This window comes from Neolamprologus brichardi, chromosome 10 (assembly GCF_056152115.1).
Source record: "Neolamprologus brichardi isolate AB-2024 chromosome 10, ASM5615211v1, whole genome shotgun sequence".
NCBI classification, from domain to species: domain Eukaryota; kingdom Metazoa; phylum Chordata; class Actinopteri; order Cichliformes; family Cichlidae; genus Neolamprologus; species Neolamprologus brichardi.
This window is the reverse complement of record NC_142113.1, coordinates 25,815,391-25,842,948: the sequence shown is the minus strand read 5'-3', so window position 1 is coordinate 25,842,948 and position 27,558 is coordinate 25,815,391. Positions and strand designations below refer to the sequence as shown.

Here is a 27,558-nt window from a genome sequence, read left to right as displayed (position 1 = left end):
TAGCAGGTTGCCACGGGCACTGATTTGTCTACAACCACCTGCTAGTTATTGTCCAAGCAGTACTGAAACTCTGAAAAGTGCGACTCGAATGGAAATCGCCTACAAAATAAGTCAAGCCTATTCTAACATGTTAAGGCGGAACTTTTACTTTGAAGGCAAATGTCCTCTATTTCTGGTTTTCAAGTAAAGAGAATTCAGTCACACTCTTTAGCTTTTGACGGCAACCTCAAAATAATTCACTCACAAACCAATTGGGGACTACGTATTTTTCCTTCGTGACCAGATGATCATTCAAACCGGACTCTGCCTAAGGTTGTGCTTCCAACCGTTTATGTTTGCCCCGAACACAAAAAAGACAACACTGCTCTCTCTCAGCAGCACATACGTGTGCTGACACTGTTGCCTCACAGTAAGAAGGTTCCCGGTTTGAGGAGTTTGCATGTTCTCCACGTGCCTGCGTGGCTTCTTCCCAGGTTATCTCAGGATTCTAATGTGGCTGTGAATGTGAGGAAGATAAAGGGCTTAAAGCGTAGAGAATAAAGTGCTGTATGACTGTATAGCTAGATGTAGTCTAAATTGCTTTGAGTAGTCACTAAAACTAGAAAACCTCTATAAATTAGAGAGATGAGAGACATCTTTGCATGGTTACCTGTTCTTTGCACGATTTAGCCTGCCGTGATAAGTGGACGGATATCAGCCGAGCATCTTAAATGGTATCAACTTATAGCATCTCCCTTGCTCTTTACTTTTTTCATTTTAGATCTCGAGATCTACAAGCATTAATCATATCTGGAGATGGCTACATGAAACTACAGCGAGGCAGACTCAACTTGTTATCAGTCCTGTTATAATAATAATGTTAAACTGATGAGTTAACAGGGAAATGAGCAAATTGCCCATCACCTCGACCCCGTGAGGACATTGTCCATTCACACAAACCCAATTTAAACCATAAGGTGATGATTATCACATACATACCATGACATACATAAAAAAAAACATACATGACATACAAAAAAAACTATATTTAAGAGAGCCCAAATTATATCACAGCACAATACAACCCATTGATCTCATTTAAGAGGAAAGATGGCTGCTACATATATTAACACAGCTAATTTTGGCTTATTTGGTTAGCACAGGGGATAACCCCATGGAAATGTAAAAGAGGAACTCAGGGTCAGAAAAAATAGTTTTTCCCGGTTCCACCCATTATTCCAAACAGCCAGAGCAGGAAGCTGTTTTCAGCTTTCCTTCCCCTTGTCCCTTTACGCTCATTTAATTCTTTTACTGCATCCCTATAAAAGCAAAAGACCAAGACCCTGTGTTAAACTGAAAAGGGATTTTATGTTATAGTTAATGTTTATTTATTTATTTTGCAAAGTAAACTATAAAACTCGGCTCCACATTCTGCTATAAAAATGTCCTTCCCACTGATCTGAACACACTGTCCTCAGACAACCAGAAATTAAGGACATGCCAACTCAAACAAGTAAAACTAAGGAGCTAAATAATACAGTGAGAGTGGACCAGGCATACTGATTGGCCGTGTTGTTGTCTGAAGCACTGTTATCAAACTTCACATACAAAGACGCTTGATTGAAACATGATTAATCTGCTGCTGTTCCTGCCTGCTGTACTCAGACTGACCATCGTTACTCTAAGCAAGAGGATACCTGGGTTGCTACAATGATAAGTGCTGTAAATGATGTAAAAAAATAAAAACAAGTAATACACACAGCTAATACTTCTGCATTTCCACTCGCAACCTTAATGCACAAAGAGCCCAGCTTTAAGAGCTTGCAGCCAAGGTTAATGGGCGCTTAAGTGATACATTAGATCGTGTATCGGGTCTGAATTGGAGGTGATACGTGATCTATGTGTTGCCTGTTACTCCTGTACCTGCAGGACTGCCTCCAGGCTAATGCTGAGGGAGCTCATTTTACATGTTAAAACACTTTAAACCAGACGCCACTTAAATCTGCAAGATCGGCTGCTAAAGTGATGAACTTTCCTGGTTGGATTCAAGTAAAATAACAGATTTTAAACAAGTTGAGGAAACAACACTGACACATCATCCACTTTTTAGTTTGAGCTGTGAGTTTTTCTGATCCCTTTGCAAATGTGATTCACTCTCTTTTTTTGCTATAATTTTGGTTCCAACCATCTCATAACGCGTTCTGTCCATTTTGATCTGATGAAAGTTTAGACAGTTTTTGTGTTAATTCCCAATATAAAATAGAAGGACCTACTTCTGGGACTGAAAAGTGAGGCTTTAACCTGAACTCTTTCCCTTCAGGCGGAAACTTCTCTGGCTGTAAACGGTTGTATGGAAATCTACGGGAAACCGACCCTTTAGCTCCGTTGATCTATGAGCTTATAGTCTCAGTCATTAGTTTAAAGTATTATTCAATACAAGATGATGTTTGTTCTGTCAATTATTGTCCCAATATGGTCAAAAATTAAGATAACAATGGAGATGACGCTGGAGAAAATGCTCTGCTCAGGCTCACACACGGCAGGGCTTTAGTTTTAATAGAAAACTACATCATGATAACTGTGACGTTTCACCAAATCTGTTTTTTGCAGCCAAAATGTTTCTGGCAGAAAACGCTCATCTCTAGGCTTCAAAATGGGACTTCAGAAGCCGATTGGAGTGAGGTCACAGTAGCTATGTCCCATCTTTTATACTGTCTCTGTCCACTACTGCTACTGTCTTCAAACACAAGCGCTTTTTATCATTTTGCTAGTGCGATAAAACAGTCAAACTGGAGCCCTGCAGCGTGCATGCTGCTCATTTTATTTTCAATATTTATCATATTTGGCTTGTTGTTGTCCCAGCAATAGTATGGTTTGATGTGTATCTATGTCTAGTTTTTTACCATCTCTGATATACAGCTTGTTTTTGTTGGTTTGTTCAGAGGCCGTGCTCTCTTGCAAGAACTCTCCTTGAGGCACAACTTCTGAGAGTGAGCACCCACTCGTCAACTGCATGTGAGAAAAACAGTGAGACGGATATTATTGTTTCTAACTTTCTCCCTCACTGATTATTTTACTTGTAAATATAGCCAAATGGTCTGGACAGAACGAGTTTAAGAGCTTTTCTCTGAAAACAGCTGCAGCAGCCCGACACAGCACAACATGAGCAATAAGAGCAACATAAAACTTACCTAAATTCCATAAAACTGAGCCGAAAATCAGACTCATCCAATCATTCACTGATTCAACCCATTCAGTGCACAGTAATTTAAAAATGTAGTGAAACATTGGGGTTTAAACAGCTACTCTGCTAAGTCTAACTAGTAATAAGTTCATTGAGGTTTGGGGGGAAATTGTAGATCTTATTGACGCAAACCCGAGTAGAGTGTGAATCTGAAACAGTAAATGAAAGGTCATCTCTACAGTTAAATGTTTTATTGACCCATCCATCAACCCGGGCTGCTTCACACGTCCAACTGTTAGTAAATTTTATGGCTCTGCAGTAAATTACTCCCACTTCTGCTCCCAACTGACCAGCGTCATGGCTTCTAAACATATAGTTTTGCTCCACTGGCTGAAATGACTGATGCTTTTGTTTATCTTGGAGAGACAATCTGGGATATTCATGTTTCCCAGAAGACGAGTCCTCTGGGTTTTTGGGAACCAACTGACTTTTCCTTAAGCAGTATATATTAATTAATAATTTAACGTCTCCAACATTTTGCCTTGGGTATATAAGATGGGAGAAATAAATGGCCCTGTTTGACCTTCATACAGTAGCTCCTCAAATCTGTCTCCCTTGAAAATATAGTGTTACATGGAGAGGGGCCAATGAGTGATTCATTGCCTCTAACAAGCCAAATGTACAACAAAGTGCCTCTGCCAGAAAACAGAGACAGTGGGATATTTTACAAAGTAAGCCTGTGCATTGAGCTGCAGTTATTTTGGTAGGCTTGGCTAATGGATGCTTCACACATCCAGATTGGACGGACTCTTATTTTTAAAATGACTGCCACAACTTTAGCTTTTCACTCGAATCCGATCAGCAGTAACGCTCACACGATGAATCACACAGAGCTGCGCAAAAATATTACTACAGTACATATAAAACACGTACATCTTGCAGCCATGCTTCTGCCTTGTTTCACCTTCACACCTGCTTCAGAGGGCATGAAGTTTCCGAGGGCTGTAGTAAAACGAAGTTCAAGCAATAACAGCATCTAAGACTAATATCATTCTCCAAATTACCATTTATATATTACAGATGAACAAACATGCTGTGTGGCAGTTGGCTAAAATGTTTTTTTCACACCTACTTTTACTTTTTGGTTTAGCTTTAGTCATAAAAACACAGTCTTATGTAATAATCTTGGCGTGCAGCAATTATTTTGCATTATTATTGATAGTATTTTAATTCATTTATATCATCAAAGAATGATTACAAAGTTAAGAAACAGATAAAGAGGCAATGTGGAATACAGTTTGATTAAAGATTGGGATATTTTCCAGGGTTGTCTTAAGCAAGGTGCCTGAATTGGTAACTAGTCCACTGAAAAATTAGGTGTGCTACTCTTTACTAGTAAGCTGTCGGGTTAAAGATCAACTAATGTCCAATTTCATCACATCAGACATTTGTACTTTCATATGCAGCTCTGTCAGCTCTGAAATCGGTTGAATACAACCAAGAATGTACGAACTAACAGTCACTTCTATAGAAACCCACCAGATTCAAACTCTTGCTTCGGGCCTCAACTTTCTGCTTCCTTGGAGTGGTTTGGCACCAGGTGGTGAGGGTGGAGGCTCACGTTCACCCAGCTGAAAGCTTAGACTTCTGAGTCAGAGCGAAGTCACACATCTTTGGATTAAAGTATGAAGCGCATTAGCGAGTAGACTCCCAATGTGCAGTATGAACTGGAAGAATCATCACAGAAAACCAAACCTGTTTTAGTGTCCATATGGGCAGCTAGATGAAAAGAGGCTATATGATGTGTGATTTTGGGCTTTCCAAGACTAAAGATAAGCATGCTGAAATTTTCCTGGCAATATCTTTGGTCGCTCATACGATCAAAGATGGCTGCTGTATCGTTTTTGCAACCAAAGATGGTCAAAATTCAGACAATATCACAAATTTATGCTGACACACTGCTCACAGTGCAACTGCTGCTATGATCCACTAACCAGCCAAGCAATAGGAAACGTGCATATCTACAGTGCAAATCTGAAATTTTAACAAAGATTGTGTGATGTCTCCTCCCTGTGTATTCCACCTCTGTATTATCACGATGCAGGAGGGAGGGTAGTGCTGACGTGCATCTCCGTAGGTGATATCATCGTACAGGAGACATGTTTTGTCGTATCCAGGTTTATAAAGTACATGAAGCACAGTGTGAAGTGCAGTGACTGCTTAAGGCCTCAATCACAGTAGAGGAAAAAATAGATCATCAACCTCCGTGTGACCACAAAAAAATATGGTTGGTGAGCGATTGCATTTAAATGGTTTCCCAGAGGTTGAGGTTGTGAAGCTCCCTCAACGTCTTGTCGAAGGTAAGTGTGCAACAAGCTTGGAGTAAACTTGGGTTGTGTTCCCTTTTGTGACTTTAGCTTAACGCAGCAACACCAAGAGATTTTGAAACTTGAGCTGTAATGTTGAGAAAAATTCTACTTTTTGAGTTTTCAAATATGTTGTTAAATTTAAAAATTCTGGCCGCTTTTGAAGTTCTACACAAAACTAAAGAAGCTGCTGATCGTTGTGGGGAGTGATCACGTGGTCCAATAATCACCTTGGCTGTTTTGTTTTATTAATAAGTGGAAGGCAAAACTGCTGCTGAGATTAAAATTTGATTAATTGCACAGTTTTACTAAAGGCTAATCAAAACTCTGTAAGCCCTCCTTGTGGTTGATCGGTTGCTGAAAGATCAGGCACGCCTACTGTGAAGCGTTGAAGCAGTGGGTAAAATATATATATATATATCTGTAATACAGTCCCAATCACTTGTTTGTGATTGGATCGTGAGCGACAATCTTTAAACATTACAGCTTTCACTAGATTAGCATTCACTGTGAGTATCAAAGTATCACGAAAAGATGGAAGTGTGATGTGACATTGCAAAAGATGAATGTAGATGAACGGTTAAAAAAGTGGCATCACTTCACTATCGTCATCTTGATATTTGATACAAAATGTGACGGAAGGATCAATCCGAAGGGAAAACAAAGACACTGCATCCTCATTGGCTGGATTATTATGCTGGATGATCCTCCTTTCTAACTCTAATAATAACTATATTTTACAAAATTGACTTCATGTTTTAATCTATGACCTTAAACTAGTGATTGAGCCTAGGAAGTCATCAGGACGGCATTTACTGAGGTCATGGATCATAGGAGCCCACAGTCATTTCCCCATAGACTTCTATAATCTGGACTTCTTTTTGGAACCACATGAGTCGCCCCCTGTTGGTCATTATAAATACTGATTTAATGTTAAAGGCACTTCTATCTTTCATGCTTTCTTTGGATATTGTAGAGGTTTCTCAAATACAGAAGACATTAAAAAAAGCTCAATAAATTTAGAGTGGGTAGTAGCTAATTCCTCCTCTATTGTGCATCTCAGTTTGGAAACCTTTACACTCAGTGGTTATGTATTGTACCTGCTAATAACTTGTTAGCTCCTGCTCTTTGAATATTTTAAACCAACAGGCACAGGCACGCCAGCCGATACAGCTGCTCCTAAAGAGCATGAGTTAAACAGCAAAACCTACAGGTTTTTTCAGACTGTTCCCACTCTTTGTCATTTGGGGTTAACCTGCATGTGAAGACAGGGAGAGGGAGGGGGTGGCAAGCTGCGCTAGATGTAAGTGCTGAACGGTCAGTGACCTTGTATTCGCCAGCCAAACAAACCTGGACATTGCGATAGAGACAGCGTGAATGTGCGGTGACACTGATCTGGATGTGGCTGCTGCTGCAACAGGTTAAATACGCTCTGCAGAAAGCACCTGTGAGCACTCCGGGCTGTGCGTGAGTTTATCGTCCCCACAGCTGGAAGAGCATGCACGCAGACTGGTCGGTGCAGTCATTTTCAACATGCAACCATGCAGTCCCCTTGCCACTCGGTGCCCTAGATGAGTCCTTCCACCCTCTTCTTCCCAGCACAGTTTCTGCACCTATTTTGGATTCAAAAACCAGGCCAGGCAGCAGAGCTCAGGGCAGCCGTACATTTCTGTCTCAGCTTTACCGTTCATGCCAAGTTTGTTCGTGCCTCAGAAGCTGGATTGTTACTAATTTAACTGAGCAGCTGTTAAATTAAAAGCGTGCATGTTAGAGAAGAGTCCACTCATAAACATATCTGTACTTTGCTTCTTTTCTTTTCGGAATGGGATTGAGGTTGAGGTAAACAGCACACATCTGTCAAATGTCACTGATATAAATGTGGTAATATCAGTCTGCGGCCATTCATTCAGTCTGCAACTTGGATTTTAGAGCGTAACGATTCAGGCTAATAACGTAACCGGTGGGTTATTTTTAGCCCGTGAAGATGCGCTCAGCAGTGATGGCGATGGTTTCCTCCTCCTCCTACACCACAATGACGTCGTGCTGTTACGCAAAACCAGGGGTTCACCTTTTGTGGACCTACAGCTCCGACACTGCTAGCGTAAATTTCTGGCACAAAACGGGCGCAAGTGCGCAAATAAAACACGCAGAACAACACGAACACATTCCGAGGCGAGGCAGCTTTTAACTTCTGCTTTCGCTTTAATTCCGCATCTGTAACGGCACTTGTCTAAACTTGATGCTGGCACACCCTGGTATGCCCAGAAGCAGGCGGCTGGCTGCCCGGGAGGGCAGCAGGCTTCGGGCATCCCGCATCATCCTGCTCTGGACCCAGGGGTCGCAGCTCCGCTCACCTGGCGCAGCTCTCCACAAAGTAGAAACCCACATTTCAAAAGCACGGCCACTGACATTATCTGACTACACAGAGACACGGAAATGACAGCATGCCAAGAACAAAAAGTGGACACTTAACTATTTGTAGAGGTGCTGGAGACACAGGTCGAGGCATTCCCCCTCCACTTCGTCCTCAGACACCAGGTCCGACAAGGGGCGCATCGGCAGCGGGTCGCCCTCCTGCAGAGGCATCTTCATCTCCCGAACAAAGAGCTCCAAGAACCGTCGGAAGGTTTTCTCCTCTGCTGCAGAGCCGGCCATCATTTCTCATTCCTGGACAGACAGAGACAGCTCCGCCCGTCAATACACTAACTTGCCGGGCTAAGAAGAGAAGAGTCAGTACACTAACCGAACTAGTTGGACTGACAGTGCAGTACCATACTACCTGAATAAATGTGTACTACCGGAGGAGCAGGGCCGTGGACTACCGGCGCGTCTGAAAGCAGCGGACCCGACTGGATGAGCGGACCGTGGCCTCTACGGTTACACTACAGGACGAGTTGTCACAAGCTGGACTGAGCCCCCATTCAGAGCCGAGCGGGAGCGCGCGCCGTGTTATCAGGGATTTCGGATGATCAGAGGGCGGTGACGTCAGAGAGACGACGCCAAAGCGGGGTCGCGAGCGCGCACGCAACGTTGCCTCCTGACGTCCCGAGACCTTTCTGAAGACATGCCATCACGATGAAGGTGATAGGTGTTTAAAGTAAACACGAGTGGAGGAAAGAATTCAGATATTTTACTCGAGTACAACAGTACTAACATATCACAGTCAGAAAGGATTCACTACATACAAACACACACACACACACACACACACAGAGCACTTTATTACAGTTTATACAGAGAACTTTATTATACTATTTAAATGTAGTAGTATTTGTGTGTTTTCATTATGCGAGTTACTTTTAGTGCTTTTTTTAAATATAACTTTTTCTTAAGTTGTAGTATTCTTGCAGTATTTTTGGGAACAGTACTGTGACTGTGTTTCAATTTACAGAATTATTAATATATTTTGAGGAGAGCACGATGGCGTCGTCATTAGCACTCTGCACTCCGCACACAGCAAGAATGTCTTGGGGTTTGGATCCACCATCTGGCCTGGGCCTGTTTGTGTGGAGTTTCTGTGTGTGTGGGTTCTCTCTGGGTACTCCGCCTTTCTCCCACAGTCCAAACACATGCAGTTAGTGAGGTTAGATTAACTGGTGGTTCTAGGTGTGAATGTGAATGTGACTGGTTGTCTGTCTTTCTGTGTTAGCCCTGGCTAGAGACTGAAACGATATACTGTATATATCCACATGATAAAGAAAATAACAGGACTGAAAAGAGCATGTATTTTACTAAACACTGATACCTCAAGCGGGAGTTATGACTTAGTTTTTTTTTTTATCTGGATTTGAACAAACTGTTTCGAAGTCTTAAATAACTAATACTTGTCTACTTACTTTATTTCCTTTCCCCATGAGCACATCTCTGGCTAAAGTCCGGAATTCCCAGATGATTTCCCTCTTAGGGATCACTTTGGATTAATTTACTTACAGAGTACATTTCCATGGAGAGAATAGCAGCTTACAGAGCTTAGGAGAAATGTTATAACGGTCAGAAGTGATGTACATGATCACAAGTTGCAGGTATAACCTCAATGTCACAGCACACCCAGCCATACACAGAACACAAACACACACATCTCTTCACAGTATATTTTGCAGCAGCTTGATTCATATTCATTAAGAATTAAGGCAGCTCTGAAGGCGAAAGGGGCGTTCAAATCAATAGAGTGCTTAATAAAGTGGCCATGAGTGTATATCCAGATAATTACACAGCTGTCTATATGTCTATATATATAAAATTGATCAATTCGAGTAGAATAAAAAACAGAACATTAATGAATATGTTATTTCATCTGAAAGTGTATTTTAGGTCAATCCACTCATCATTTATAACACTAAAAACACATTTTTCCAAAGTAAACAAAAAACATCAAAATTTCAGTACAAGAAAAAACCTCATTGCATTTATGTGACAGCTGCTGTCGCTTAAAGATATTAACAGTTAAATGCAACACAAAAGCAGAGCTAAAACATGAGACTTACTAAAGAAAAAACTTAGAACAAAACTTTAATAATTGTTTATGTTAACTACTTAAAATAGGCAGTTTAATTTTTTTAATTTGTATTTTTTTATTTATTAATTTTTTTTTTTACAAATTAAAATTTCAGTCTCACATCATTCCTACGGTTTATATTTTGACAGTATGGTTTTGCTTTACTTTTATTTATTGATTTTACAAATTTAAAATTTATTTGATTTTTTTTTTACATCTGAATTAATATTTATGTCAATTAAGGTTATTATTAACTAAAACTAAAAAATAACACTAAAACCAAGTATGAAAATAAAAAACACACACAAAGAAAACTGTTTAGTTAATGGAAAAAAGTAATTAATTTGAAAAAGAAATTAGAAAAAAGGAAACAAAAACAACTGAAAGCACATCTTGTTATTATCAAAATAACTCAAATTAAATAAAAAAAAAATTTTTTTAAATTTAGTCTTTGGTCACTAACAGCACTAGGAGAGTTTGCGGTGAATGTTTAATAAGACTGGGATGATGATAAAGAAAACCTAAACTACTGTCTTCTTCTTTCTTTAGCAGCTCCTTTTTAGTGGATCGTCGACTCTTCCTCCTGGTATGCTCCCATCCTAGGACAATAGCTGAAACCGAACAAATAAAATAAAATAAAATAAAATAAAAACACAATTTAATAACTCTGTGACACAAACAGTGGTTTAAATTGGGAAGAGGAACGTTAAAGCTAATGCTGCACTGACTCGGACATTTTAGTACAAGGAACCGGAAATGATAGGGGAAAAGAGTCCGGGGTTGTTTTCATTCCCCTGGTTTTCAACATGAAGGAAGCAAACATGGCTCGTCCCGTCAGTGTGGGGGATCTACTACAAGCGGAGCTCTTAGAGGACGCTGCTTACCGGGAAGAGGGGCTGTGTGTGGTCGGTATTTTCGGTAAAAGCAACATGCAGCCCGGCGCGCTGAAGGAATCTCTGATCAACACACTGGCGGACAAACACCTTTTCTCGGTGTTCGGCGGACCGGAGGACGGCGGCACGCCTAGCAGCCACATCCAGGCTTTTTACGACCAAGAGAACCGGGTGCTGTACCTCCTGCTCTCCTCCGTCTGCGACAGCCGACAGCTGCTGCGAGCCTGCCTGTCTCTGGACACCGGGAACGGACACTCGGACGCCCACGACTTCTGGAAGGGCCTGGAGCGGCAGCACTGTCTCCACCTGCTCTACATGTTCTCCGTGTGTCACGTCCTGTTGCTCGTCCACCCCAACCAGACCTTCGACGTGACCTACGACCGGCTCTTCCGAGCTCTGGACGCTCTGCGGCAGAAGGTTCTGCCTCTGATCCGGGCTGCCATCAAAGACTCCCCGGTGTCTAAAGAGTGGAAGCTGAACTGCCGGCCCTGCCCCCCACGGCTCCTCTTCGTCTTCCAGATGAACGTCACTCTGAAGGTCTGCTCTCTAACAAGTCCTTATTCGCTCTCATTTATATATGCACTTTATATTAAAACTGAAATATTTTAATATAGTTACAGTGCTGTGAAAAAGTCTTTTCCCCTTTCCTGATTTCTTTGGGGGTGGTTTTGGCATATTTGTCACACTTACATGCTTCAGATCATTTAAAAAATGAACATTAGATAAAGATAACCCGAGTTGACACAAAATGCCGTTTTAAAGTTATGATTTCATTTATAAGGGGGGAAAAAAGTTATCCAAACCTACATAGGCCTTGTGTGATAAAGGAATTGCTCCCTAAACCTAATAACTAATGTGCAAACCTTTGCAGCAAGAACTGCAATCAAGCATTTATGATAACTGGCAATGAGTCTTTAATTGTTTTCATTGTTCAGCAGTGTTTTTCTCCTTTGAACCCCTCCATTAATGCTATTTTTGCCCAGTCTCTTTCCTACTGTTGAATCATTACCTCTGACCTTAACTGAGGTAAGTGAGGCCTGCAGTTCTTTAGTTGTTGTTCTGGGTTCTTTTGGGACCTGCTGGAAGATTCATTGATGTGTTCTTGGATTCATTTCGGTAGATTCAACATGCCTAGGAAGTCCCCCCAGGAGTCCCAAAGCCTTAACTCTTTTCAGACAGATAGCCGTCAATGACTTTGTTTCTCAGCTGTTTCTTTAGATTGTGGCATAACATGTTGCTTTTTGAGATCTTTTAGCCTGCTTATTTTTTGGTCAGACAGGTTCTGGTCTGGCAGTAATTCAGCCTGAGTGTGGCTGAAAATGTGACTAATTGCAGTTAATTCATGAGTCAACAAGGGACAATTACCTTTCCCATAATAACTGAAATCATGATTTAAGAACTGCATTTTGTCTTTACTTGAGTTATCTAATGACCAATTATAAAACCATTTGTTTGATCTGAAACATTTCAGTGTGACAAACATGCAAAAAAACAGAAAATCAGGTCAATATGTTTTGATGGCACTGTTTTATTTTTTCTTTTAACACAGAATTTGGACTTTAAGTAAAATTATGACAGTTCAAGTCCGTAGGAAATTTTGCAAAAATGTTTCAGAAACTGTCAAATTTTTCTTTAAAAAATGGTCACGCCATATAAGAACTCAGGGCAGCCATATGAATACAAATGATGTTGTCTTTGTTTGTTATTCTAAAGGTTTCTGCAAACGGCTTAGAGTCAAATCCTGACAAACCAAAGAAGCACTCCCCCAGGCGGAGGCTTCAACACGCCTTGGAAGACCAGATTTATCGCATCTTCCGTAAAAGCCGAGTTCTCACCAACCAGAGTAGCAACTGCTTGTTCACGGTGCCCGCCAACCAAGCATTTGTGTACGTGATCCCAGCACTAGATGAGGACCCCTTAGGTGCATTACTCGGTCAGCTGCGGTCCAACTGCATGTTGTCTGAGCAGGACTCCTCCGTGCCCGTGTCGGGGCCGAGGCGCTATCAGCAGATGCGGCATTCAGCTCGGCACCCCAGCAGCAGCAGAGACTCAGGCAGCATATCGATAGGCAGTCAGCTGGTGGACTGCAGCTTAAAGGAATTCCTCTGGCAGCATGTCGACCTGGTGCTCACCAAGAAAGGTTTTGATGACAGCGTCGGCCGCAACCCGCAGCCTTCGCACTTTGAGCTGCCGACCTACACCAAATGGGTCCAGGTCGCCTCCAGACTCCACCAAGTCCTCATCAAAAACACAGATGAAGAAATGGCTGAGCTAGCCACAAAAGTGCAAAGCCAGGTGAAGGTTTTGGAGGGTTTTCTTGACGCTGACACAAAGTTCTCTGAGAACAGGTGCCAAAAAGCGCTGCCTCTGGCTCACAGCGCCTACCAGTCCAACCTCCCCCATAACTACACCACCACGGTCCATAAAAACCAGTTGGCTCACGCTCTGCGGGTGTACAGCCAGCACGCTCGAGGAGTGGCTTTCCAACGCTACGCTTTGCAGCTTCACGAGGACTGCTACAACTTTTGGAGCAACGGACACCAGCTGTGTGAGGAGCGAAGTCTGACTGACCAGCACTGTGTTCACAAGTTCCACCTGCTGCCTCAGCCAGGTGAGCGCATCGTCTTCCTCTGCACAAGTTTGAGGAGGGCCCCTTTAATGCACTTTTTTTTTTCATTGACTGTTTCACATAATTGTCGTAGCTCTAACACTGAAATAAAATAAAAGCCAAAAGTGTGAAATCTGACACTTAATTCCACAGGAGAGAAGCCTGACATGGATCACAACCCACCAATCATGAATCACAACAGTAGGGGGCGCTCCACCAGCTCCTGTAACTGTGGACGGAAACAAGCTCCCCGTGAGGATCCTTTTGACATCCAGGCAGCAAATTACGACTTCTACCAGGTCAGGATTTACTCCACATGGGTCCTGCTGAGGACCACAGAGGGGCACAGGCTCTCTGCTCTGTCAGTGTTTCTACATACAGCTGTGAAAGACTCAGTCAGACACAAAATTTCGAGGGAAATATCTCACTCTGTAGCTGATAACAGCTCCATTATCAGCTCAGGTAGTACACTGTATGCTTTTAGAGATTTTCTTATTGAAAATTGTCAAAAATGCCTGTAAGAGCCACGAGAGTGAAGCAAAAACAGAAATGTCTTCCGGTTGCAGATTTATTGTTCATCGCTACGAGATTATCCCTCCACATTGTTCAGTTTTCTCGTGTCATTATAAAAACACTGTGTTTTTAAATTGTATATATAAAACACAACATGTAATCACTCACACGTATTTGCTTGTTAACTGTCTTTTTCCTGAGTAGATACTGGAGGAGAAATGCTGTGGGAAGCTGGAGAGGATTGAGTTTCCAGTGTTCCAGCCCAGCACTCCTGACCCGGCCCCGGCAAACCAGGCTCAGAGAAACCCCTGTGAGGCTTCAGGATCGGGTGATGCAGAGAGGTTGAAGGAGCCCAGCACTGCCCAGAGCCACACGCCTGGAGACACCAGCCTTAGCCTCGCTCTTAGTCTAGGCCAGTCTACAGACAGCCTGGGGCCCTACGGGGACGGAGACGGAGCCGAAACACAAGTCCAGCAAAAGAGGCCGAGCCTTGTTGACCGGCAGCCTTCCACTGTGGAGTACCTTCCTGGAATGATGCACTCTGGCTGCCCTAAAGGTCTCCTCCCTAAATTCTCCAGCTGGTCACTGGTGAAACTTGGCCCAGCAAAGTCGTATAACTGCCACACGGGCCTGGAGCAGCCAGGTTTCCTCCCTGGCTCCTCATTCCTCTTGCCGTGGGACTTGGTGATTCGCTCCCGATCGGAGGAAGATACAGGACTAACGGAGCCTTTGGACGGAGGCACGTCCTCGTGGCCAGCCCCCAACAAGACCCTTGTGGGAAAGCGAGGCAGCACCGGTGGGCTCGGTAGGAGTCGCAGGAGGGAAGACATGGCTCGCATCTTTGTGGGGTTCGAGTATGAAGACGGGAGGGGGAGACGCTTCATCAGCTGCGGGCCTGATAAAGTAGTGAAGGTGCTGGGGCCGGGGGGTGCTAAAGATCCTGCCACCAGGGTGCTAAACACCGACATGCCGCTGCACATCCCTTCTCCCTCCCAGGGCCGTGGCCTGAAGCCCCACTTTGCCCAGTTGGCTCGCCTTTTTGTTGTAGTGCCTGACGCCCCGCTGGAGGTTACCCTCAACCCACAGGTAAGCAGCAGGAGGAGACTCCAAGTCATCTCCAAACAGGGGTGCACCTGATGATGATTTAATGGACTCTTATCTACTGTTTATTTTCTCAGATGCTTTTGCTCCTATAGCAAAGGTTTGTTTTTTCCAACCACGAGTCTGATTTTTCAGCGATGTAAACAAAAACTCTTTTAAAAAGGGGGATTCATTTTCTGTCTTTTTTCAGTGAGTCAGCTAATTCTTTCAGCAATATGTCCATGATCACTATGTCTGGGACTCTGTAAAAGCTAAAGTTACAGTTCAAAGCTAAACTTTTAATCTTTTTCTTTCTCAGCTGGAAAAGGTTGGAGTGTGCAATCTAAGTCGGGGACAAATTGCCACGAAAAGTGGAGGAGTTTAGGTGTCTCAGGGTCTTATTCCCAAATGAGGGAAGCATTAGATTGACAGACGGATTGGAGCTCTGCCTTGTAGTCTAGAGAGAGCTGAGTGTAACCTATAGTTGCGAGCGCTGGGTAGAGACAGAAAAAAATGAGGTCGCAGATACAAGGGGTGGAAATGAGTTTCCTTTGAAGGGTGACTGGGGTTTCCCTTAAAGACCCAAACCAAGCAAAAACCTATTGCGCTGTTCAGTTCATTGTTCAACAACAGGAATGTATCACAAAATGTGCAAAGAAAAGGTTAAGATATCTGCAGCATGTCACTATTTAGGCAGGTATGAAAACTAAAATGAGCATGTCACAGTTTTAACAAAGACAAACCTTCAGACTTGGCTGTAGTTGCAGATTCTGTTGCCCTTTAACACATATATGGTGCATATATATAACAAAGAGGAGTGAAGTCTGCCAAATGATTAATAAAGGCAACTCAAGCTGCTCTGCATCATACACTAAATTGCCTCAACCATCCATCCTGCTCTTATCTGAGGTCAGGCTGCAGGTCATTCCAGGCATCCTCAGGTGTACTTTCCACTTTCTTCTGGGTGATCCTAGGCTTTTCCAGCCAAGATCTTAGTAAGTTCTGGGTCTGCATCAGGGTTTCCTCCCAGTTAGGAGGCATCCTAAGCAGATGCCTAAACCACCTCAGCTGGTTTCTTTTGACACAGCTCTACTCCAAGCCCAGACACTCTAGTGAATAAACAACTTTACTCTTTTGGTCACTACATGCCTCATTCTTGACCAAAAAAGCAGCAAAATTTCCCATCTCTCCATTGCTGCCTCCTGTTTGAACCTCTCCACTACCCCAGTATCCACCTGTAACCTGTTAACGTGACAATTTTGAAGCCTAGATTTTCAGTTGTGTGGCTAAATTTTTAGGGTTCAGCACTGAATAACATCGTCTTTTGTCCTCTGCTGTGATTTCAGGTACAGCCAGGCCCTCCTCCCTGTCCGATCTTCCACCCAGAGCAGACTGAAATATCGTTGCCACCTGATGGCCTATGGGTGCTGCGGTTTCCTTATTCCTACGCCACAGAGCGTGGTCCCTGTTACCCACCCAAAGAGAACCAGCCCCTCAACAACTACAAGGTGCTGCGAGGCATCCTGAAAGCCACCACCGCCACCTCTCCACAACAATAACCCTTAAGGTTTTATTCAGGACTCCACCTTTGCAGACCCTCCCAGTGTTGTTTCTGTACATTCTATATATTTGCAGACACTGCAGATATTTCCTTTTTTGTTGACATCTTTTACTCTGGATTTCAATGAAATGACATGTGGACGTGCATGGTCTCCACAGATAAGCATTTGCACACATGCTCTGGTGTATGTGAGACCGTATTAGCTGCTCTCTAAACCGTGTTTAGTGTCAAATCCATTCATGCAATACTGTGTTGCATTTACCTGTCCCAGTGCAGACACAAATGCTGGTGTGGTCGAATGTCTCCTCACCAAATCCACAGAGAAAGTTTGTGTTGAAGTGGGCTATTTCCCAAGTGTGAAAAATAATTTGATCTGTCTCAACTGAATATGTGACAACAGCTTTGTACACCTACAGATTTGGACCACTGGTTCTCAGACTGTGAGGCACATTTAAGCAGAGAAAAAAAAGCCTTTAAATTAAGACTTGGATTATTTTATATTTTTATCAGTAAATAAAAATTGCAAAATGTGACTGTTTTATTGGCTTGTGCACAAGGATGTGCTAGAAAAAAGTTTGAGAAGTGATTTAAAATAACTTATTTTCACTTTTTTTTTGCTCCCCAGAAGACAGCTCAATGTTGCAGTGACATTAATCTTCACATTTGAAGCTTGAGCACAATAATAGCACCAGGAAAAACTTCCTTCAAACTTAACATGAGGGGGTGTGGATCCTGTGGTAGCTGTTTGCAGCTAAGCTTAGCTAAATTTCCAGTACCAGCATCCCTGCACATTCACGCTGGCAGGCTTTAATAATGATGTAAATTTTCCTGTCACTTGTCAAACAGTGAAGCTCTCATTAGAGCAGAGACTAGAGTCGACTGTGTACGTCTGAACTTGTGTTTATTTTGTTTCAGTTTGTAAAGATATCACAACACACTATTGCTCACAAACAAAGATTTAATACACTCGAACTAAACGGAAAGACGTTTTTTGTTTTTTCTGTGTAAATAAAGGCGACTCGGACATTCTGTTTCATGTTATTGGAGGTAATTTTTTTCCTCAGTGTTGTAGATGTTAAGAAAGCAAGTGCAAAAAAAAATAATACTCAGTTACACTTTTAGAAGTATTAATTTCCTCTTTTGATGTCAAAACAGAACTTCTTGAGTCACCTGTAACTTCTTTACAATTCACCAGGAAAATATGTGAAAACATTCTAAAGGAATTACATTAAATAAGGTAAAACAGAATCTGTCTAAATTCTAAGATTGAACGTCAGTGTTTGTAATGACCACATTTATTCTTCAACACAGCCTGAACTTTCTTAGGGAAGCTTTCCTGTAATTCCTTTAAGCAGTCTTCAGGAATAGTTCTCCGGGCTTCTTGAAGGACATTCAAAGCTCTTCTTTGAATTTTGGCTGCCTTTTGTTGGCTTCTCCAGCCCCCCTTGTGACCCTGAAAAGAATAAGCAGAAGAGAATAAATGGATGAACGGATTCATCACTCCATCACAGCTGTCGCTGCTGATTTTCAGTCCAGCTCTTGTGTAAATTGGCATACCTCAGACTTTCCCTGTTTCCCTTTCTTAAGAATGGCTTTTTGACAGCCACCTTTCCACTGAGACCATTTCTGATGAGGCTTCAGTGAACAGTTGATGGATCAGCTGAAGGGCCAGGTGCATCTCTCAGGTCCTGTGTGAAGTCTTTGTTGGATTCTTTTTCCTGTTTCAAAAGAACACGACTTTCAGACACTTCATTTTAAGCTTGCCACTTCTTTTTTTGGTCCTCCACTTTTCCCATTTCTTCAAATTCTTTAAGGACACAGTGCACACCATGCCGAGATATGGAACATTTTAACACTTTCCCTCATAAAAATGACATTTGACAACCTCTCTGAACCCTTAATGAGTTTTGACACCTCAGTATTATGACATTCTGGGTTTTTACAAGGTGAGCTGCATAGGCAGAGACCACCCTCACTAACTTCTGATACTTCATTTTGTTTTATAAGCAGGTCTGAAATATAACAGAAACCTGACAGAAAGCTCAGAAAAGAGCTTCAAATATGACTCCTAGCTGGCTTTCAAGGGGTAAAGAGTATTAAATTGATGAGAAAGTCTGTCTCCACGGAAGCAAAATATAAAGAAATTAGACTTTTGCACACTACTGATATGATAGATCATGTCAGGAATACCACTAAGACTAACATCTTTAGAAGAGAAGCTTAATTAACAAATTTCCCAGAGGAACCCACCCGAGGGATTAATAAAGTTTTATCTAATCTAATTTTCCAGGTAGGTTGTGTTTGGTTTCATGAATAGCAGTACACTTTACGTCCACTAGATGGAGCTGGATTCTTTGGGACATATTTTCACTTAACTGTAGGTTCCCACACTCATAAAAAAAAGCAACTTGGACAATTTATGTGCTTCATCTTAAAGAAGAATTTAGGACGTCAAATCCATAATTTTCTTCGATATACGTTTCTTTATACTTTTAACTATGTTTTTTTCCATTACATTTGTCTGACACAGTTCAAACTTTACAAAAAGAAAACACGATGTGCTTATAAAACAGAGACAGCACAATAGTATAATCAGACCACTCGGCTTCTGATTGTTCACAAAAATCAGTGCATAGTTTGTGTCCTTCAACACATTTTATATGTTTGTGAGTTGGTAGTTGTCAGAATACCTTTTAAATGTTTCAAGTGGTTTAATTTAAATCACTCCCAGACACTCGGACAAAAGTACGAACAGGTTTGTTAATTAGTACTTAGAATTTTCTTTTTCCTTTTCCCAGTAATCATCACACAACCTCTGAAAATGACCTCATGGCCCTTTAGGGCATCATGCTGTAGTCTGGTGGACACAGAAGTAGCAGTAAAAAAAAGCTTCTTAAAGACAGTTTTACATGTGTTTCTGACTGTTTCTGACAATATTTCTGTACTTAAACTTCACAGAAAGAATGCAGGTGCATGCAGATGACAGGTTAAAAACAGTAGTTTTCTTTGTGTGTGGGAATCTCATCTGCATTTTAACACACTCTGATTCTCAGATTTTCTCTTGGATAACAGAGAACCAGGAAGTTAATGGGCAATCTAGCTCACACACATAACCTTCAGGAATGTGCACACTAACAGGGAGGTTAATAACAAAGCCAAAGACACTGATTCAAGGTCATAAAGACTCAAGGGAACACTCAAATCTGACCACTTCAGTTCAGTTAAATTTTACATTCACTGACACATTAACAGATTTTTACAATTCAAGTGACTCTTAATTTTTTTTGCTACTTTTAAGAGTACCTTTTAAACTCATCTCACTGATAACACATCAATTGAAACTAAACACAATTTTACTTTTTCTCTCTTTAACCGACACCTAACAACCTTTCAGGACTTTCTCTGACCTTCTGCTGTCTCACTTTTTAACTCACACGTCACCTGCTTGAATTTTGATTGGCTATTAGGTCATAACAAAGTCAGTCACCTGAACTTTTCTTTTGATGCAGAGTCAGGCCTGTGAGTATTTTGCTTTTGATTCATGTCATGCCTAAACAGCAGAAGTCTGGTTTCCTTTAGCTCAGTTAACCAGACTAGTGATGTGGTCCCTCAATCCTAAAACTTAAAGAAGCATCCACAGTTTTTCTAATGTCTTCTCTTTTTTCCATATGAGTAGGAGAACAGTTGGTCCATCACAGCTGGTCGAATTTAGTGGAAGTGAAGAATATTTCCAAAACATTTTGATCCATCAAAACAAGACTTGGTACGTGGAGCACATAGACTGTATATAAAAGATAGAAGTGTACGTGGCGGTGCCTTGAAGCTGCATTCTTTCTGATGGCCAGCAGGGGGCAACTCCTCTGCTGACAAAAGGGCATCAAGTTGTATCCAAGTCTATAGGTTCCTTTGACTCCCTCACTCTGTGACCTCATTAAACTCAAATGTGATGAGTTTCAGGTCCTTATTGAGTACAGTACAATGATTTTTTAGTAAATTATTATGAAAACATCATAATTTACTACAAAAATGCTCAGCTTGAATGCTTTACTGTGCTTTATCAGTGCGTGAAGTGACAGATGCCATCTTTTGTATACAGTCTATGGCATGAAGTCTGGCTCCCATTTATTGTAAATATAAAATAAATAGATAAATAACTGACCATGAGGATGTGCTACAATGAATGAAATTCCACTATGACATACTAATTGAAGCTATCGCAGTATGTTTACCGTTAAAAGGATTTAAATTTCTTGAGGGTCAAAAACATTTTTATACAGATTTTTTATAAATTGTATGAAAACGATTTTTGCATCCACATGTTGACATTTCAGATCATGGTTTCAATTTTGAGTCTTTTTTTTTTTTCAGAAGTTTAAGTTGTTTATCAGTTGTATGTATGTCAGACATTTGATCAGGAATTGCAGCTAGATGCTGAGACATCCAACATAACTTTCCATAACCACTGACAGTGTGAGGTGTTCTGCAGTAAACTGGACAAACCAACATAACTGACTCCGAGGCATCAGCATTGCACTTTTTAAAAGTGTGTTTTCTAAAATGTCTTTCATGCTTGATTATAAATTAAAAGTCAGCGCTGTAGTGCAGACATTAGCTCTGCTGCTTTGAATGTACTGGTGTTAAAATGTGTAGCAGACATCTGACGATGAGTCACTGAAATGACTTTTATGGAAAACACAAAAAAGCCATTGTACCTGCCAAATCATTAACTAACATTACTGTTGCTGTACTTTTATTATGAGTATTATACTGTAGGAGTAACAAGCTGGAGATCTTTTACAGTCTATAGAAATTCACTTACTATTTGATTCTGTCTCAAATGGCCACCAGTGGAACTGCAGTCTAAATCTAAAATCTATAAGTTTTTATATATTAATATATAAATTTGTGAAGGGAAAAAAGTTAAAACTCAATTTTTAATGTTAGAAAATGTCCACAAGGGGGCACTGATCCATCCCAGGCTGACATGTTTAAAGGTTTACTGACTCAACAGGTGCAAACATTTGTAACAGTTGGATTTGTTTTTGTGTTGCACTACAAAGGATGCGGCATTGGGTTAATAAAGTGACAACAATGTACAACAGTTTTCACTTTGACGAGAGTATTACTTATTTGACAGCTACTTATTATTAATTGTTTGCAGTATTTTGACATGAAGCTTTCTGCACTGTTTTGGTGCTGATTTGGTGTCAAATTTCCTTAGCACTATTTATTTTCAGTTACAGCCTGAGGGCTGGATTTAGACAGACCACCTTTTATTCGTTTTAACTGAAAATGTCCTTCAGAGAAGTTCTGCGAGCAGTAAATCTGGGCATGTGTGTAAAGCAACAACATACATAAAAGCAGCAAAACAAACTTGAATGTTGTCCTTACCTGCGGACAGGTAGAGGAGGTGGATGAGGGGGAAAGGAAAAGCCAGCCCACATTCAGATCACAGTTAACAGCCAAGCTTTGTCTCCCATTTCTGATCTACCACTGAAAACCACTGTGCCAAAGTTCAGATCTCACAGGTGGGCACAATAGGCGAAAGAAGACACTGAACTACATGTTCGCGGGCAGCTTCATCTTGCAGATTGTGTCAGAGACAAGTGAAAGCAAATATCTGGGACTATTCAACAAGGCAAGACAAAAGGATGTGAGTAAAATACAGATTTATGAAGTAATTAATGATTATTTAAAGTTATGGCAGGTGCTCTCTGGTTTCTGTAATGGTTTACTACCGAGTTAACTTTCAACCTTGTCTAGCAGTACTCTGTAATAGCAGCATATCATTATACATCATGTGGGGTTTTAAAAATATATATGTATTCCATTCATTAAATGATTATTTTGTCATGTTGTTGGATTTTACTCTACTGTGAATACAAATTATGCTTAACTTTGAAAGAGCATACCAGGGTTTTTACATGCTTTGCCTTATGAGACTAACTGAGTCCATTAATTAATGGAAAACTGTATATTTTTTTAGGAACCGGAGTGTTTTTGTTATATTCTCCTACATTTCACAGCTACTCTTTCATTTTTACACTTGTCATGAGACTGTTTTAAATATCTAACACTTCCTTAATGATTAATTATGTAATTTTCCCATTGAGACTGACCTCTATTCACACTAGCTTTCAGCTTTAAAGTAGTTAAATTAAAACAACTTCACAATCTGTTTACCTTTGACTCTTAATACAACATCAATTGATAGATCTACTTCATTTATGACTTGATTAGGTTTGTCTGCTATTGTTACGTGACTTTTTCCACTTCAGTCGGCTATTCTTTTCCCTAATTTATACTTATATAGATAAAAAATATCTTTTAGGATAAGGGTTTCAAACAATAGGACCAGTCTGGCCCATTTGTTGGTATTAAAACTGTGAAGGAGGGAGTAATCTTTTGACTTTTAACTATATTTTTTATAGTTTTACAGCTTTCGCTTCTGATAAAGATCATCCCCATGGCCCTCCATATTGCACCAAATAAATTATATAATAGATGAAATAACAGAACACTTCCTTTTTTCTTCTTTCAGTAAAAAAAACAGCACTGTGAATTAACAAAAACGTTGTGTTATTACATTCTGGACAAAAACTATACTACGATATACTACTGACATTGCACTTCTTTTCCTTACATTAATATACTATCTCAGGGATTAGTTGTACAGTTAAACATCTTTACACTGATACAGAGTAGCCTGGTCCAGTCAAAGTGGGCTGTATGTGGCTCACAATGAAAAAAGTTATCTTTACATTTTCTTCAGAATTAAAAAAAAAAAACTAGATGTGATCAATGATCCAAGTCAGTTCTTTGCCTGCAAATTATTTTTTAAGAATAAGCAAATGACTATAATTCTGTGCCTGTTTCTTTTTGCCCAGAATTAGGGCTGATAACAGCTTCTTATTTGAATGCTAAATAGATAGTTAGCCTAGCGGAGAAACAGTTACCTATCTCTATCTAAACGTAAAAAAACAAACAAGAAAAAATATTAAAATCAACACATAAGATTCTTATACAATCTGGAACATGAACTATCTATGCTATATTTGCTTAGACTTGGGTAAAAAGCTGTGAGTTTCATATCTATATGCGTCACATAGCCATAGCTTGGCTTAGCTGGGACTCACGAAACTGAAAAAAAAGCTATCTGGTTACTATTTTACTATTAAAAAAGTCATTTTGATTATTAAATTAAAAATAAAAAGATAAAAGGTGATGAATTACTTAAAAGTTGCATATATCTAAATATCTTATTTCTGAGTAAGTTCAAATTTTAAGTTAATAAATAGAAATTTAAAGATGCGTAACTTGAAACTTATTGCATTAAAAATTTCAGATACTAATCCAAATTTTTTTGGATAAAAGCTTGAAATAAATGGCTTCACCTTTAGGGGTTAATTATTTACATTTCATATTTGTGTTATTTTACAATAACTCCAAACATAGGCTTGCAGATTTATTTTATTTTATCTGCAGTAAAGTTAGGGTGTTAAGTAGAATGAAATTAAAATTAAAGTACCTCAATTATACTTACAAGTACTTTATCAAATCCACTTACTGGCTGTACCACAACTAGATAGTATTGAATGTGTTCCCTAACTATATCAACAGAACACAGTGAAGGGATAATTTCTTTTGGAGTTTTATGTTAGTTGATACTTAAAATATTAAAAGTTTAAATCATAAATGGATATTTGTTCTTTAATCAGTTCCAGTCAAAACCTGGTGACCTGTACAGAAGGAACACTGTGTTATTTTTAGCGAAACTTAGAAGTACCGACAGAGGCCAAAAACTCATTAAGAAAGTGTTTGCTAAGGCCATAAAACAACTAGAAGAGAGAACCATTCTATCATAGACTTCAATACAAGTAAACTTTACATTGGCCTCGCTTTTCAGACCTGGAAGCTATGTCAACCTTTTATATACTGTCAGTGATAACACAATTGGTAAAGTATAGCTCATAAAAAAGTATATATATAATGTCTCAAAATCTTTACAGTTGCTTTGATAACAACTCTGTACACCTTATTATCAAGTTCTAACACATAAGCGACCATCAGATCGCTATGATACTCCCTCTAAATCTAAATAAAACTGAACTGAAAAATTATTTCAGTTGGGTTTTGCTCCGTTCGAATTTCCTTGCGCATACTGCTGCAGCCAATGCATCTCACAAGGCACAACTTTTTACTTTGAAGGAAAACATTCTCTATTTCCAGTTTTACTGCTGCTCAACATCTTTTTGCAGACAAGTCGGTGTCTTACGTGCTAATTATGGGTAACTGTGGCAATCTCCTCCCAAACAAAGGAGTATTGAATACCCCTTCAGGATTTTACAGCAACCACTCTCTAGCTTGTCAGAGAACACACTTTTGCCTAGCAACCAGGTTGCCAGAGCATCACTGAAAGGTCCAAAGGCTTGCCTGAATGGAGCACTAATGGTGACTACCAGAATACTTTAGCAACCACTTGCTAGCTGGTTAAGGAATACACATTTTTCCCTTGTGAATGGTAGATGTTAGATGGTTGCCAACTGGTCTTTAGGGTTTTGTAACTGGGGAGTAAGACTCACCTGTTAACTCAAAGCTGTTCAAAGGTGCCACTTTCATGAGGCAGATTAGGGCAAGAGGTCAAGACAACCTGGCTACTTTAACAAGCCTTCAGGGTTTTTTCCCACATTACAGAAAACAGTATAAATAAGTAAAAGCCCTTGAATTGGTTGCCATCTCCACTGATTTGACTGGTGCTACAGCTCAAAGTGAGATATTAATTAATATCTTTTATCTCTTTTGCCAGACCTTCAATTGGCAATGCCAAACTAAAACCTCAGAAGTGACCTTCAGTTTGAATTGACCCAGAGCATCATGGCTAAAGGGAATAAAGATTTCCAGCGAAGGATTGTGTCCAAGGATGGGCACAACATGGTAAGGATCGATAACGTGGAGGGCATGGTCAAGCTGTACCTGCACGACATTTGGACGACTGTGGTGGACATGAAATGGCGCTACAAACTCACCTTATTTGCCTCCACCTTTGTCATGACCTGGTTCATCTTTGGGGTCATCTTTTACTTCATTGGAATGGGCAACGGAGACTTTGAGCCCGATTTAAATTCTACCCACACTCCATGCCTGATGAACGTGGAAACGCTCACTGGAGCCTTCCTCTTCTCTCTAGAGTCACAGACCACCATTGGTTATGGTTTTCGTTACATCTCTGAAGAATGCCCTCTGGCCATCTTTACTCTGGTGGCTCAGCTTGTCATCACTGGACTGGCTGAGATCTTCGTTACTGGTGCCTTTCTGGCCAAACTAGCTAGACCCAAGAAGCGAGCAGAGACCATCAAGTTCAGCCAGGTAGCGGTGATCTGCAAGCACCAAGGAAAGCTGTGTCTGATGGTGAGGGTGGCCAACATGAGGAAGAGCCTCCTGATCCAGTGCCAGCTAACAGGAAAGCTCCTTCAACCCTACGTGACTGAGGAGGGCGAGAAGACGCAAGTCCATCAGAGCTCTGTTGATTTCAACATGGACTCCGGTGGTGAGTGCCCCTTCCTCATCCTCCCTCTCACCTTCTATCACGTCCTAGACCAGCACAGCCCGCTGGCAGGACTGACGGCAGAAAACCTGGAAACGCGTAGGTTTGAGTTGCTCATCACCCTCAATGCCACCATGGAGTCAACGGCAGCCACGTGTCAGAGACGTACCTCCTACATCCCTGACGAGATCCTGTGGAGTTATGAGTTCAAACCGGTGCTGTATAGCACCCCCAGTGGACGCTTTGTGGCAGACTTCAACTTTTTTGACAAGGTGCAAAAGAGCAGTGATCCAGACATCCACAGCGACAGTTCAGAAAAGCTGAAACTCGAGAGGGACTTCAGGGAGGAATAGAGGATCTTAATAATTACTGTTAATTGACCTGAAGCTCAGCCACTGTGTTAATGTCCCTTACAGCTATGACCTTTGATTTAAACACGTAAAATGTTTATTTTGAATCATATAAAAGTGATTTTTTAACAGTGCTTCAAACTGTAAAGTACACTTTTAAGAAGACTAGAAACCTGACATGTGTTCACTGTAAAATTCTGTTTATTCGTTTAATCATTATGATGTTTTTTTGTATCAATATTCAAGTTAAATTAATTAAATGTACCAGAATGAAGGGCTAACAGTCCTGTATGATTCTTTCATTTGGGTTTTAATAATGGGAGCAGAGATGGGCAGTAACGTGCTACAAGTAACTGTAATCTGATTACTTTTTTCAAGTAACGAGTAAGTAAGGGATTACTATTGCAAAAAAGGTAATTAGATTACGTTACTTTCCCATAAGCACGCTGCTTTACTAAAACCGTGATTCTTTTGTGAGTGTCTCATGACAATGATGTAAGCAACTGTGACTTGGCAACAGCTGTGTGCAGATCAAGAATAGATAATATAACGAGTGTGGGAGAGAGTATGAGCGTGTAGTGTTTAAAGCGTGGAAGTACTGACCTTACTTTGAGTTTTATTCCGTAAAAAGTGACAAAAACATTAGCGTCTGCTTTTCACTGCGTGGGAATAAAACTTCTTTTTACAGCCCTTAACTTCCGAGCAAGCACTGAGTGCACTACCACGGAATGTGAAATTCACAGACAAACTCGCGGATTCTTCCACTGACCGCTGCAACACACCTGCACCAGGGCAAACCTCCGCCTATGCCACTCCGGCTATACAGGTGAAAATAGAGCAACTAGACCGCTAGTCTTTAAATTTTATTTATTTTCTGCTGTGTTTTACTTGCATCTATTTGAAAGACTGAGTGTAAACACAAAAAAATATTTTATTTTATATGCAGGAATGTGCAGAAAATAGGTTTAAATGTTAAACAAATTTC

The 27,558-nt window shown here is 40.7% G+C and overlaps 3 protein-coding genes across 4 annotated transcripts in view; 2 read left to right on the top strand and 1 right to left on the bottom strand.

The window, feature by feature from the left end:
• ppm1e (protein phosphatase, Mg2+/Mn2+ dependent, 1E) overlaps nt 1-8,474 on the bottom strand; it is a 62,561-nt gene extending 54,087 nt beyond the window's left edge. Inside the window, exons 1-2 of one of the 2 annotated variants that reach the window (XM_035905313.2) lie at nt 8,309-8,474; nt 8,003-8,196 (exon numbers count right to left, since the gene is read on the bottom strand). In XM_035905313.2, the coding sequence (XP_035761206.2) occupies nt 8,003-8,187 (185 nt within the window). In that variant the 5' untranslated portion in view covers nt 8,188-8,196; nt 8,309-8,474. The remainder of the gene's footprint in view (nt 1-8,002; nt 8,197-8,308) is intronic. The other variant, XM_035905315.2, reaches the window with a different exon arrangement.
• A 2,308-nt stretch (nt 8,475-10,782) lies between these two features.
• Nucleotides 10,783-17,698, top strand: smg8 (SMG8 nonsense mediated mRNA decay factor). Its single transcript, XM_006785062.3, has 5 exons — nt 10,783-11,454; nt 12,631-13,528; nt 13,679-13,824; nt 14,243-15,124; nt 16,465-17,698. Exons 1-5 carry the CDS (start codon nt 10,831-10,833, stop codon nt 16,675-16,677), a joined length of 2,763 nt encoding a protein of 920 aa, XP_006785125.1. The 5' UTR covers nt 10,783-10,830; the 3' UTR covers nt 16,678-17,698.
• Nucleotides 17,699-22,175: 4,477 nt separating this feature from the next.
• Nucleotides 22,176-26,934, top strand: kcnj15 (potassium inwardly rectifying channel subfamily J member 15). Its single transcript, XM_006785061.3, has 2 exons — nt 22,176-22,332; nt 25,486-26,934. The coding sequence occupies exon 2, from the start codon at nt 25,554-25,556 to the stop codon at nt 26,574-26,576; it is 1,023 nt and encodes a 340-aa protein (XP_006785124.2). The 5' UTR covers nt 22,176-22,332; nt 25,486-25,553; the 3' UTR covers nt 26,577-26,934.
• Nucleotides 26,935-27,558: the final 624 nt, after the last annotated feature.